This window comes from Thunnus thynnus, chromosome 13 (genome assembly GCF_963924715.1).
Source record: "Thunnus thynnus chromosome 13, fThuThy2.1, whole genome shotgun sequence".
Taxonomy (NCBI): domain Eukaryota; kingdom Metazoa; phylum Chordata; class Actinopteri; order Scombriformes; family Scombridae; genus Thunnus; species Thunnus thynnus.
The window spans coordinates 31,471,729-31,486,728 of record NC_089529.1 but is presented as its reverse complement, the minus strand read 5'-3'; the positions used below and the strand labels follow the sequence as shown (position 1 = coordinate 31,486,728).

The window sequence follows — 15,000 nt, the reverse complement described above, 5'->3', positions numbered from 1 at the left end:
TTAGAAAATGTCTCTCAGCTTTAGGGAACATTAAGGAGTTAAAGAGTCGACCTCTGACAGATGTTATACACATGGAGGGTAACACAGGGGTCTGCAGACACACATTGATCAATATTAATCAATAAACAGCCACTGAACACTGAAAAGATTCCACAAAATGAGAGAATCTGTGTGTTTGGTTCAATATTCTGCATTTCTTCTTCCTCTTCTCAGGGACTTTTATGTGATTTTGGGCAAACATTCAACCAAACCGGAAAAAACGATGCAGATCACTACAGGGAATGTAAAGCATGTCCACAACGCTGGTGGTCACGATCATGACATCATGCTTCTTAAACTGCCCCAAACTGCCCCTCAGGAACTTCCCACCATCAAACTCCCTGATGTTACATGTTCATCACCTACTGTTAATGACGATCCCTACACTATTATGGGATGGTCCTACACAGATCCTGAGCGTGAGTCTGATCCAGACTTCAATAAATCAGAATATTTTATATTGTAATGTAATACAGAAAGTTATATTTGGCTCTTTGTGTTCACAGACAAGAAGAAAGCAGACAAACTGCAGTGTGGAACCGTTCACCTTAATAAAGACTGCACTGGTCGTGACCTGGATGCCAAAAAAACCCCTAACGCTGGACATCCATGGGTAGGACAACATATGCTGTGCTCCATAGAACGCGACGGACCCCAAGCATGTGAGGGCTGCAAAGTAAGTCTCACTGTCTCACCCTCCATCACTGTCTCACCCTCTCTCACTGTCTCACCCTCTCTCACTGTCTCACCCTCTCTTTCTGTCTCTCCATCTCTTGTCCAATCAGGGGGACTCTGGCGGCAGTCTGGTGGGGAAGAATGGTCTTCTGTATGGAGTGATTGTTGGTGGTATACCTGGCACAGGGAAGACTCGCTACATGGACGTCTGTGCCTACAGGCAGTGGATTCGCACTGAAACTGGCATCTAAACTTGTCTGTAACTGACCAAAGGTCAGTCAGTACTGTAACACTGTCTGACAATAAAGAGATCATAGATCTCCGTAACTGCATCAACCAGTCTGTTTGTTTGTTTGTTTGTGTGTGATTGTGAGTGTGATGATTGACATGGTTGTGAGGTGTACCAGTGCAGCTGCACCAGTGTCCAGTTAAATGTTGTTGACTGATGCAGAGGGATCATCAACACTTATTATGGGCCTGAAGCTTTTCAACATCAGCCATCAGACTGGATCTCAGTGAGTGTGAGGATGATGATGATGATGATGATGATGACTGTAGTCATGTATGATGATTCATAATTAATATCAAACACAGTCTGTGCTCATAATAAGAATGGAGGAGCACTTCCTGTCTTATTTCACTGTCAGCATGACAAGAAGACAGAAGTCCGTCATCAATATTAGTCTGACATGTAGACAATATACTGTAGCCTGTTTATGTTGACATGTTAGATTAACACTGAACCTTTAGTTTTGTTGTATATGATCACACATGAACATGACATCACATCACTGAGAGTGAAAATATCTCACTACTTGATGAATTACATTTCTAAAAAAAAGGATTAAAATATTCCTGTAAATGCAGTGGTCAAGTTCAAGTTTATTTACACTAAAATGAGGTTTTTAAATGAGGAGACATTAATGTGTCAAATTCACTCCGTCAGAGTTGATCAGATAAAGTTTGTGCTGATAAAACCATTTGATTCCAAAACTATCAAAGTTTGACTTGAAGTGTCATTACTGAGTGTTGGTTCATGCATCGTTCTGCAGAGCTGATTGTTGCTGTTAATGCATCTCCTGTTATTGAAGCTCATTATTAAATGTATGAAATTCACACTGCGCTGATCAAACCTTTTGATTCATACATCTCTAGAGATAAAGTTACAGAGTGGATGCAGTATTCAGCAGAGGTGCATCTTATACTTCAGATAGTTTATCATCATTGATCCTGATGAAGAAGATTATATTGTTTTTAAACAGCACTTTGCTTTAAACTCATTACAGCGTCTGCTAGTTTTCCCTTTAGCTGATCTCTGACTGCCTCCATGTGGCCTCCAGCAGTGTTTGGGTCACTGCTTGCAGTAAATGCATTTATCCAGATGATGTCCTGTAAGCCGTCAGTGAGGTTAGTTTAAGGTTGTTAAAGTTGAATGTTGGACAGACATCGGCTCTGATGCAGCAGCTTCCTCTTCCTCAGCTCCAGCGTTGGCAGAGAAGACGGTCAGCTCACTGCAGGAATTTCACTCAGCGACCATCAATAAATTACTGGTTCAATGACACAAAGCCATCGTCTCTAATACCTTCGAGCCCATATTAGTGAACATTATGATTAAAACTTTTGACTGCACCTGTTCTAATTGATAATGTCTAATAATAATAATAATAATAATAATAATAATAATAATAATGATAATAATAATAATAATGATGATAATAGCAGTTTCTTCAATAGCTTCCATGTCATGTGACCCAGTGACTCCAAATCAATACCAAACATTACTACACTGGGTTAGGGTTGCACATGGGGCACTCCCAGTTTCCTCTCCTGGCCTTTTACTGGGCATGAAGCCGTCTCCCAGTCATCACACTGGACCTGTGGGAGTGAAAACCAAATGACTGGTTTGTTGATATGGTTTTATTATTTTGCTATTAGACAGAAAGCTGTTTACATGCTTGTTCTCAGGTGTACTTGTTATGTTTGCATCACAGTTCCAGCTGGTAACCTGCTTCACAGCAGCTCTCCCAGTCTGTAATGGGAGGTCCAGATGCTGGAGGCCTGAAGGCTGCAAACATCACACAACAAGACATTATTGATTTATATGCATAGTTGATTGTATGTGTGATGCCTGTAGGATCTGGAGGCCAGATCTCTCCTCTCTCTTTTCATGTCCGTTTCTCAGATTTAACATCTGGGATCAGAGAGACGAACAGCAGTCCTGTTACAGGGGCTGTTTCTTCCTCATTGGACAGTAATACCACACATACTGTCAACAAACATGTAGACACACTAGAGCACACATCCACCCCTGACTAGAACTCTTTTAACGGATATATAATGTCTCTTCACAAATAAACAAGTATTTAACATTTTTAAGTTTCAGCGTTCATAGCAGAGCTGTGATGTTCAAATAGATGAAAATAAAATGTTCGCAGTTTTTTTAATCTTGTGCTGCCATGACCTGTTATTCTTTAGCACAACAAGGAAGTCTAGCATAGAGAGAGAGAGACAGGTGTAGCATAGAGAGAGAGAGAGACAGGTGTAGCATAGAGAGAGAGAGACAGGTGTAGCATAGAGAGAGAGAGAGACAGGTGTAGCATAGAGAGAGAGAGAGAGACAGGTGTAGCATAGAGAGAGAGAGAGACAGGTGTAGCATAGAGAGAGAGAGAGACAGGTGTAGCATAGAGAGAGAGAGAGAGACAGGTGTAGCATAGAGAGAGAGAGAGAGAGACAGGTGTAGCATAAAGAGAGAGAGATTAATGCTTTGCAAGAGCTCCCAGATTATTTGATCTGTTTGTTGTTTAAAACAGAGTAAAATGCCGAAATTTTACATTTCTATTTCTATTTCTATAAGAAATACAACCTAAAAGAGCAACAACTCATCAGAAAAGAAAGACGAACAAGAATCAAATCTACATCTAAGTTACTGAGGAACATTCATCTACTAGGACATGGAGGGATGTATCTGTGATGAGCCCTGAAAATTCATCTTCTACACGTATTTTGATCAGTTTGTTTGTTCCTACTTTATTTAAACATTTAGCTAAATTAAGCTAACATTAGCACTGATAGCTGGGAGTACATTGCATTGTCACTTGCTTCATTTAAATAAGGTCCAGTGCAAGCCAATCAAAAACTAGAAGTAATTGGACCAATCAGAGTGCTGTACACAAACAGTCCCACCAGCATGAGCCAATCAGAGACACTCTCCCACTGCTCAACTCTGGCTCACGACCAGCCAATCAACTACCCTTCTGAGGTAAAAAATGAATGTCAAAGAAGAGAGTTTAAACAGAAGCTGCTGGAAGGAAAACCTGAGACTCTGTTTGCTGATCTTTATAAAAAAATGGAGACGTCAGCAACCTAATATTTCACTCTGGACACCCCAGTGCATGGCACAGCGCCATCATCCTCCACCACCCATCTGCAGAAACAAAAGGCATTTATAACGACAGCTAAAAGAGAGTGAGGATCCAGATACAGTGATGACAACTATCAACATCTACAAAACTGGGAAACCCTCAAAACACTAGTAGGAGCACAGAGAGAGAAATCTGGCCCTGCTGTCACCTCCCCTCTGGATCCCCCACAGACAACTTCAACTGCCTCCCCATCACCAACATACAGTAGCCTGGCGGAGGAGGAACAGAGCGGCAAGGAGAGGGAACTGACCAACAATATATACCACCATGAATGAAATGAGAGATAAGCTTGCACATATGGAAAGTGAACTGGTGCAACTTCAGGAATTTTCCCTCTGGACAAACTCTGTTAGAGTATCAAACAAAGCCATCCATCAGCAACACACCCAGAGCCAGCTAAAAGAACTTCAGCATGCAGGAAAGAGTTAGCCACGCTAACAGCACTGCTGAGAGAAATGAAACAAGAGACAACTGACAACAAGAAAGAGATCTCTTTACTGGCTGAGAAGCTGAGAGAGAAAGAAGTGACAGTTCACAGCCTCAGCCAGCAGCTGCAACTTCCTGTTAACCCAAACCTGCTTCCCCTGAACCACAAACCCTCACCAGCCCACTGGCTGCCTCTCCTGACCTGCAGCAGACACCAGAACCACCGACAAACCTCAGTGTTCCTTGTGAACAGCAACACCCATCAGAGCAATCATCACTCCCCACCGTACAAAATAAACGGGGCGTTGTTTTTCTTACAGACTCTAAAGGGAAGCTCCTGGATGAAAAGAGACTGTTTCCAAACCACAGCGTAACCAAAATCCGATGCCCCACTACTAACAGAGCCCTTGACCTGCTATCTGAAGAACATCTTAGCAGCCCGATTCACATCATCATCCATGCAGGCGCCAACGATCTGATAGCCCAGCAGGAACAGGTTGCAACATCACTAAGAGCAGTGATCAACAAGGCCAAAGATTGTCATGTCCACCCTGCTCCCACCAAAAGACTTCCACCCTAAAACTATTTTAGGAATCAATTCCAGCACGTCAAGAGATGGTGCCCTCAGACCCAACGTATATCTGGCCCATCACCCAACCCTCAGTGTCGACAACCTCTATGACCAAGTACACCTCAAAAAAGAAAATATTTCTGTCTTCGCAAGGACACTGAAAGACGCTGCGCCGGGCCGCATCCCCACATCGAACCACCAAAACAGCAGAAGAGAGGACAGAACACAGACAGCGCCAGAATCAGAAGAATCAGACACGACTAGCACAAAGGGAGACAAATACATGAATAACAAAACTAACACCTGTAATTATGATAAAATCACAAACAAAAATGGGAAAGAACTACTGCAGCTGTGCCGGGCCCTCAGTCTGTACATAGTCAATGGTCGGTTAAGAGGGGACTCCTTTGGCCGTTACACCTACAGCTCTTCTCTTGGCAGTAGCACAGTAGATTATGCAGTAACAGATTTGGACCCTTTCTGTTTCAGAGCATTCACAGTTAAACAACAAACCCCCTTTTCAGATCATAATAATTCAGATCAGGATCTACCTAAAAAGAACACACTCTAACCAACCATGCCCAAACCCCAGTAAACTATATCATATAACAGCTCACTACTTATGGAAGCAAAACAGATTACCTGAACATCAGGAGGCAATGAGCACATTAACAATATCTTTCATCGTGTGGCAACAATCTAACTTATCCTTCCTAAAACTAAACCCAAAAAAGAGAAAACAAGAAAAATGGGTTGACTCAGAATGCAAAAACATGAGGAAAAAACTAAGACAATTATCCAACCAGAAGCACAGAGCTCCAGAATATCAGGACCTCTGTATTCAACCAGGAGAGTTAGCTTGTTTGTCATTGTTGCTAATGATATCAGACTGGTTAACCAGCAGCCATAAAGTTCTGTTAACTAACAAACAAGATGACCAACAGCCACAAATGGATGTTATAACATGAATACTTCATCTCCATGATAGAAAGAAGAAGACATCAGATAACATGAGTCAGATACAGCTTCTCTCTCTCTGTCTCTTTGGTTGCTAATTTCATCTCTGATGGTTAAATGTCTCTGTGTGGCTGTTGTGTGAATTTATCTCCTTAACCAGAATGCAGCAGAGATATATATATAATGTGTTGTAGGTAGTTTGCTTGTTGAAGTTACAGTGAGCTGTCTGGACTCACTCATTCATGTGGAATTGATCCAGTTTTTAATTGAGTGGTTGTTCAGTCACCTGTTGATGTTGTGTGATTAGTGAATGAGTGTGCAGGAGGTCTGGCTGCTTGTTGTGACAGTTTCTTCATTGTTGGTTTTTAAGCTGAGTCGTATATTGATTAATAAGCTTAAAGTAACTAGAATAACAAGTGTTAACTAGTGGTTTAACTGATCGTAGTTGATCCGTGATCCGTACGGATCGCCCCCCACGGTTCAGCAGGCATATGAACTGCGGATTAATTGCAAAATTTAATGTCTAATTTAAGACAAAGTAAACAAACTGCTGTAAGTACAAGTCATGGGCAGACAGCGTGTCGCTAACGTTAACAGGGATTTTGAAGAGCAACGATCAAACCAGCATCTAACGGGTCCAAAGTGACATCTGCAGGTGTGTTTACCTGCTGTTTGATGTGCTGCAGCTGAACAGCTAATTAGCATCTAGCTGCTAACTGACGTTAGCGGTGAATGTTTGTTTGGTGGCTCGTTCAACAAGCTGTAGGACAAGACGTGTGTTCATGTTTCTAAGTTATCATCAAGTTTTGATGATGTGGACAGAGGCTGTTTCATTCACTGTTTAAAAGAGGAAGGTTTCATGCCTCATATTGCAATAACTGAGCATTGAATATTTCATATATTTTATTTTATTTTATTTAAACATTGGACATCTTAAACGTTGTTTGTCTTGAATGTTTTCATTTAAGACCATGGGCAAAAGTTCATTGGTGTTTCTTGCTGTAAGTGTAAATAGAAAACAGTGACTCAAATCCGTGATATGATCCGAACCGTTGCACCCCCAGTGTTAACATGTCAGCTTTGTAGACTATATTTTATATGTGATGCATATAGATCAGAGTGTGTAAGTCATGTATTTGATACATGCATTAATACTTTCTGATGTGAACCTACACTTTTAGATCTGTGAATGTTTTTAGTGTTCAGTCTTTCTAGTATTCAGCACTGATCTGTTCCTGTATCACATTATAAGCTTTGTGGTACTTTATATATTTCTGTATACTAAGAAAATACACAGGAAACACGTGTAAATCATGTGATATGTTGTCTATTTCTGATGAGAACATAAATCTGTTGTCACAATAGAACAATACTATAAATTTGAATTTAACTTTGTTGGTAAAATGACACATTGTGAACCACTGCACGGCTAAAATGAGCTCTTCTTTGTTTAGAAACAATATGTATATGCTAAATGTCTTTAAAGAAGCAGCCTTTACACCACTCAGGGGTTTTTGTTTTTGAAAGCAAATTGTTTTATTGGCATATAAAACTGTCCTCCACCCCTCCGATTTCATCAGGTGGGGGACAATGATATAGTTTGATGCGTTATGTTGGTTTTCCTCCTGTCCTCCCCAATTTTTTGAGTCACCAGCCGTCACTGGTGTGGGGGTTGAATGCAGCTCATTTTTGTAGGATACAGCAGAAAGGCCTATATACATACAGTACATTATATACAAACTTTGTATGAAGTTTGGTGTTATTATCATTTATTTTACAATAATTGTAGGTCTTATATTTATAATTCAGTAGTGGGGATGACCTATGAGGGAAAGAGAAAAAATGGAGTGAGGGTGACAGTTTAGTGATAAAGTGCTGCAGAAAAATACCATCAAAACTAAAATTTGTAGCTCTGTACTGCAGTTTTTCCTTTATTAGGGCCAGAGCACCTAGCGGTTCACTCACACTCTCCATTCAAATATATGAGTATCAGTTACTTATTGTCTCTACACACCTGACAGTACACATGTCAATCACACTTTGACCAGGTCATGTGGCTTAAAAGTCTTTTCTAAAAATAACTTGATAAAAATTAGGAAAATAATTTGTTTTACACACAAACTCATCAAGAGTTCAAGTGAATGGACCCAAAACTTGCATCATTTTGATGCCACAGGTGTGAGCGAGACAGACATGTCTCACCCTGCAGAAAACTCTCATCCTCACACCGTTGAGATTTGATGCTTCGCCATGACAGAGGAAGCTGCTATAACTTAATTGTAAACGCTCCAGTCTGGTCCAGTCCAGTCTCCAAACTTTACACAAACTGGTTGAATAGCCCCCCCCCCACAAAATTTCAGTAAAGCAGCCCCAGCAGCAGGTAAAACAGTGGACAAAGGAAGTGATGTTTATCTCCTTCTTGCACTGTCTGAAAACAGCCGGGTCTGAAAACATCTACATGCCCGTGACAGAAGACCTTTGATTGTGCCGCGACCCCTCATGCGTGGAGGCGCGAGGGCCCGTTCAACGCTGCTTGCAGCTTTAATTTTCTTTTTCTTTCATCATAATTTGGTTTGGTCTAATTTTCTGAGTGCATGTGTCCTGAAGCTGAGGTGGTCCCGTTGTAAAGACCTGAGTGGTTGATGGTTCGTTCAGCCTCAGGACCAGGAGGCAGAGGGGACTCCTTCCTGGCTTTCATTTATTCATTTGTTTGCTATGATTGTTTTAAGTTTGTGTAAATATGTTTTAGCAATGTGGTATTGTATGCAGCCATGCCAATAAAGACAACGAGAGAGAGACAGGTGTAGTAGAGAGAGAGAGAGAGAGAGAGAGAGACAGGTGTAGCAGAGGGAGAGAGAGAGAGAGAGAGAGAGAGAGAGAGAGAGACAGGTGTAGCAGAGGGAGAGAGAGAGAGAGAGAGAGAGACATGTGTGGTAGAGAGAGAGAGAGAGAGACAGGTGTAGCAGAGGGAGAGAGAGAGAGAGAGAGAGAGAGAGACAGGTGTAGCAGAGGGAGAGAGAGAGAGAGAGAGAGAGAGACATGTGTGGTAGAGAGAGAGAGAGAGAGACAGGTGTAGCAGAGGGAGAGAGAGAGAGAGAGAGAGAGAGAGAGGGGTGTAGCAGAGGGAGAGAGAGAGAGAGAGAGAGAGAGAGGTGTAGCAGAGGGAGAGAGAGAGAGAGAGAGAAAGAGAGAGACAGGTGTAGCAGAGGGAGAGAGAGAGAGAGACAGGTGTGGTAGAGAGAGAGAGAGAGACAGGTGTAGCAGAGGGAGAGAGAGAGAGAGAGAGAGAGAGAGAGAGAGAGAGAGAGACAGGTGTAGCAGAGGGAGAGAGAGAGAGAGAGAGAGAGAGGTGTAGCAGAGGGAGAGAGAGAGAGAGAGAGAGAGACAGGTGTAGCAGAGGGAGAGAGAGAGAGAGAGAAAGAGAGAGACAGGTGTAGCAGAGGGAGAGAGAGAGAGAGAGAGAGAGAGAGAGGTGTAGCAGAGAGAGAGAGAGAGAGAGAGAGAGAGACAGGTGTAGCAGAGGGAGGGGCGGAGCTCCTTCAGTCTGAGTGGCGGGAACAGAGGGGACAGACAGCGGGAAACACTCAGATGAAAAGAGAATAAAAATAAAACAAACTCTTCTTCGTCTGTGTTTTATAACATGGCGGGCTCCTCTAACACCTCTCTGTCCCGGACCTCCAGCCCGCCCACCGGCCCTGTCTTCCACTCCGACCCGCCTTACAGCGCTCCCGACCCGGCCAGCTCTCCGCGCCTCCCCGCTGCTCGCCTGTCCGGAGCTTTCCTGAGCGGCGCGGCGGCAGGCGGCGGGAGCGGCAGAGTCCCTGTCAGTGTGAACGGGAGGAGCGGCGGCGGAGGCGGCGGAGGCAGCGGCGGCGGGGCTCCTCCGCACACCGAGTGTAAGATGGTGGAAGTTCACGGCGTGAAGGTGGCGTCGTTCACGGTGAACGGCGTGGAGCTGATCTGCCTGCCGCAGGTGTTCGAGCTCTTCCTGAAGCACCTGGTGGGCGGACTGCACACCGTCTACACCAAGCTGAAGCGGCTGGACATCAGCCCGGTGGTCTGCACCGTGGAGCAGGTGCGCGTCCTGCGGGGGCTCGGAGCCATCCAGCCCGGAGTCAACCGCTGCAAGCTCATCACCAGAGCCGACTTCGAGACGCTGTACCGGGACTGCACCAACGCCAGGTCTGAGTCTGAATTTAAACCATTTATCAACTTCAATAAGATGTGAAGTTATTTAATACTATTGATTAAGTGTTTAATTTCCCATCATGATCTGACTGCTGTCAGGAAATAAACTGAACATTTCTTACTGATTTATTGGCTCAGAACTAAAGTAGAGATGCAACTGCTGTGGCAGAAAATGAATCGATTAAACTTCTGATAATCAATTAATTGTTTTCAAGCAAATATGCTAAAAATATTTTCTGGTTCCAGATTCTCAGATTTGAGAATTTTCTGCTTTTCTTTGTCAACTGAATTAAATGTTGGATTCACTTTAACGTCACCAAATTAATTAACCTTAAAAAATAATCTAAAAAAAAACAACATAAAAAATTATATATATCAGCTGATTATCTTTAAGATTAATCATTTAGTCTTTAAAATGTCTCGTCTCCGTTTCTCTGAGTCCAAACTGACACCTTCAGTTTATATTTTTATCGTATATTATATTATGTTTTTTAGAGAAACTCCAGCAGCAAGTATTTGGTATTTTTGCTCAATAATGACTGTAAAGATTAATCGATCATTAATTTGCTTTTGATGGAGGAATGTTACAGCTGTAATATTACTGTATCTGTCTCTCAGGAACAGATGTGAATGGAAGACAGCGGATTACTGAGCCTGAGCTCATTTTATTCTCTGATAACTGTCAAAATCATTTTAACTTCACTTCATTGAGTCAGATCATTTAGTTCAGATGTATTCGGGATGTCTCATAATGAATATTTAAACAGTGTGATTGATCGGCAGGATGATACAGTTAATTTAAAATTTAAACAGCTGTTATTTTAACATTTGGAGTATTAAATATTTGCACTGAAGGAATAAATGTGTTAGTTTTCTTCCTCTCTGTGCTCAGACTGTTAAAACTGTAGAAATATTAGTGAGTTTACAGATTAACTGTCAATGTACAGAAGTTTAAACATCTTCACTATTATTCCTCTCATAATAATAATTCAATCCAATTTTATTTATATAGCATCAAATCACAACAGAAGTTATCTCAGGGCAGTTTTCACATTGAGCAGGTCTAGACCGAACTCTTTAATTTACAGAGACCCAACATTCCCCCACAAGCTATTATAATTCCTATAATATCTTTATTATTATTCCTCTTATATAATAATATCTATAATATCTTTATTATTATTCCTCTTATATAATAATAACATCCATAATATCTTTATTATTATTCCTCTTATATAATAATATCTATAATATCTTTGTTATTATTCCTCTCATATAATAATAACATCCATAATATCTTTATTATTATTCCTCTCATATAATAATATCTATGTCTTTATTATTATTCATCTCATATAATAATAATATCTATAATGTCTTTATTGTTATTCCTCTTATATAATAATATCTATAATATCTTTATTATTATTCCTCTTATATAATAATAACATATATAATATCTTTATTATTATTCCTCTCATAGTCATCTCAGCAGTATAAATTAACAGTAAGTAAGTAAAGTTTATTTAATGTGTCACCTTTCACAGAGCAGGTCACAAAGTGCCTCACAAGAGTAAAATTGATTTTAAACATGACCATAAAATAGTACAACGTAAGATACAATAAAAGAAACAAAACAATAAAACATGAGCAAAACACACCAAATACAAACAGACACTGTGAAGAGAGACCAATAAATGAGCGTCTAAAGAGAAACACTCACACTGCATTATTTCCAGACAGTTAAATAGAAATAAACAAAAAACAAAAAAACAGCACAGTATGATGAAATAATAAATAAAATGTTTAGAATCTGTTCTGTTTTATTTGCAGATAAACAGTGAATAAAGGGGACGTTTGAGTTAGATATGTAAACGTGTTTCCACTGTGTTACGTGTTGTACAGAACATATATACATACCACATGCATGACTAATATGTTGTGTGCAAAAACAAAAACACACGTGTTCATATTGAAAACAATGTTCCTGCCAGTTAAACCAAACCGACACCTTTAATACTAAAACTAATAATAGTTAAAAGTGTTTCTATGAACTTTCTTAAATTTCTATTCATGTTTCTCAAAGCAGAACTTCAGGAAGAGTTAATGGTTCAAGTTGGAACGAATTGAACAAACAAGCAATATGTTGGAGTGAATCTGAACTGATGCCAGATGTCGTACTGACTTTATATGTTGTATATACAGTATATGGCAGCGACCTGCATCCCTCAGCAGTTAGAGAGCGTCTCAGCGTGAACTACAGTCTTTATATTTCCTGTGTGGTGTCAAACAGCTGCTCTGTGTCAGAGCAGCCTGTAGAGATGACGTTTGATGCCTCCGCTGCCTCACCTGTGTGTAACCTACCTGCTGAGTGTGTTGCTGCTGTAGAGGCCGGCAGCTGCTTTTTACACAGTTGGTAAACAGCCTGATCTTTGTGGGTAATTTTGCCGTCTGTGGTGTAGAACCCAAAATCCTTCCACACACCGCCGCTCAGATGCTTCAGTGTCTTGATTATCCGATCAGTACGACTTTGTTCGCTGCTGTCTCCATTTTTATTTATTAGCTCAGTTTACTGACAGAGCTGCGACAGGTCAGAGAGCCGACAGGTCAAAGAGCCGACAGGTCGAAGAACCGACAGGTCAAAGAACCGACAGGTCGAAGAACCGACAGGTCGAAGAACCGACAGGTCGAAGAACCGACAGGTCGAAGGGCCAACAGGTCGAAGAACCGACAGGTCGAAGAGCCAACAGGTCAAAGAACCGACAGGTCGAAGAACCGACAGGTCGAAGAACCGACAGGTCGAAGAACCGACAGGTCAAAGAACCGACAGGTCGAAGGGCCAACAGGTCAAAGAACCGACAGGTCGAAGAACCGACAGGTCAAAGAACCGACAGGTCGAAGAACCGACAGGTCGAAGGGCCAACAGGTCGAAGAACCGACAGGTCGAAGAACCGACAGGTCGAAGGGCCAACAGGTCGAAGAACCGACAGGTCGAAGGGCCAACAGGTCGAAGAACCGACAGGTCAGAGAGCCGACAGGTCGAAGAACCGACAGGTCGAAGGGCCAACAGGTCGAAGAACCGACAGGTCAGAGAGCCGACAGGTCGAAGAACCGACAGGTCGAAGAACCGACAGGTCAAAGAACCGACAGGTCGAAGAACCGACAGGTCAGAGAGCCGACAGGTCGAAGAACCGACAGGTCAAAGAACCGACAGGTCGAAGGGCCGACAGGTCGAAGGGCCGACAGGTCGAAGAACCGACAGGTCGAAGAACCGACAGGTCGAAGGGCCGACAGGTCAAAGAACCGACAGGTCGAAGGGCCGACAGGTCAAAGAACCGACAGGTCGAAGGGCCGACAGGTCGAAGGGCCGACAGGTCGAAGAACCGACAGGTCGAAGAACCGACAGGTCGAAGGGCCGACAGGTCGAAGAACCGACAGGTCAGAGAGCCGACAGGTCGAAGAACCGACAGGTCGAAGAACCGACAGGTCGAAGAGCCGACAGGTCGAAGAACCGACAGGTCGAAGAACCGACAGGTCGAAGGGCCGACAGGTCGAAGGGCCGACAGGTCAAAGAACCGACAGGTCGAAGAACCGACAGGTCGAAGAACCGACAGGTCGAAGAGGCGACATTATTTCCATTATCAATGAATCTGTTGATTATTTTTGCGATTAGTCGATTAGTTGTTTGGTCTATAAAATGTCAGAAAATGGTGAAAATGTGGATCAGTGTTTCCCAAAGACGACATCATCAAATGTCTTGTTTTGGACTTTTTCTTAAAAAATGACCAAAAATGATTGATCAATTATCAAAATAGTTGGCAACTAATCGATTAATCGACTAATGGCTGCAGCTCTAATTACATTCACCAAGCAGCTAATTCTCATCTGACAAACTGGAAGCATCAAATGTTTTTGCATCATTGAAAAATGATGATGATTGTCTGAATAGTTGTTAATTTTCTTTCCATCAACTCGTCAATTTTGATCACTGGACTAATAGTTGCAGCTCTGGTGGACTCTGTACTGGACTGTGGGGGTCAGAGGTCAGAGGTCAGAGGGATGCATGATGATGTTAAACTGTAAAGAAGCAAAACAAATCGCCCGCTCTGGAGACACAAGGTTTTCCTATTGGTCCTTCAAGAGTCACATGATGCTTGTTTTTACTGTAACTGTTTACACACACACACACACACACACACACACACACACACACACACACACACACGTTTGTCCCCTGCAGGTGTGTATTAACTGTGTGTTTAATCACATTTAGGTAGATTACTGCAGAATCAAAATGTTTTTTATGATCAAATTATGTAAATGAGCTTCAGCTAATTATGGAATTAACAAAGAGAGAGGCTGTGTGTGTGTGTGTGTGTGTGTGTGTGTGTTTGTGTGTTTGAGACAAGTGTAAAATTAGATCTGACACTGAGGAAATCACAGCTTTAATTTGTACAGGCTGTTAGTGTTAATCGTCTTTAATCTCCAGATTCTTATTAAATCGATGATGGTGAGTGCTGAGTGTGTGTGTGTGTGTGTGTGTGTGTGTGTGAGTGTGTGTGTGTGTGTGTGTGTGTGTGTGTGTGAGTGTGTTGTTTATTGAACAGGTGAATATAAATATAAACAGAAGACATTATTGCAGCAGCAGTTAGCGGCGGAGCTAACAGCAGCATGTCTAAAGTCCTGAACTCAGCACAACACAACAACAACAACATGATAATA

The 15,000-nt window shown here is 42.0% G+C and overlaps 2 protein-coding genes across 2 annotated transcripts in view; both read left to right on the top strand.

Moving 5' to 3' along the window:
* The window catches only part of LOC137195093 (kallikrein-6-like), a 2,598-nt gene extending 1,633 nt beyond the window's left edge, over window positions 1-965 (top strand). The window contains exons 3-5 of the mRNA XM_067607161.1: window positions 214-458; window positions 546-715; window positions 825-965. Coding sequence (XP_067463262.1) covers window positions 214-458; window positions 546-715; window positions 825-965 — 556 coding nt within the window. The remainder of the gene's footprint in view (window positions 1-213; window positions 459-545; window positions 716-824) is intronic.
* An 8,683-nt stretch (window positions 966-9,648) lies between these two features.
* LOC137196209 (dachshund homolog 2-like) overlaps window positions 9,649-15,000 on the top strand; it is a 23,964-nt gene continuing 18,612 nt past the window's right edge. Inside the window, exon 1 of the mRNA XM_067609065.1 lies at window positions 9,649-10,272. Coding sequence (XP_067465166.1) covers window positions 9,731-10,272 — 542 coding nt within the window. The 5' untranslated portion in view covers window positions 9,649-9,730. The remainder of the gene's footprint in view (window positions 10,273-15,000) is intronic.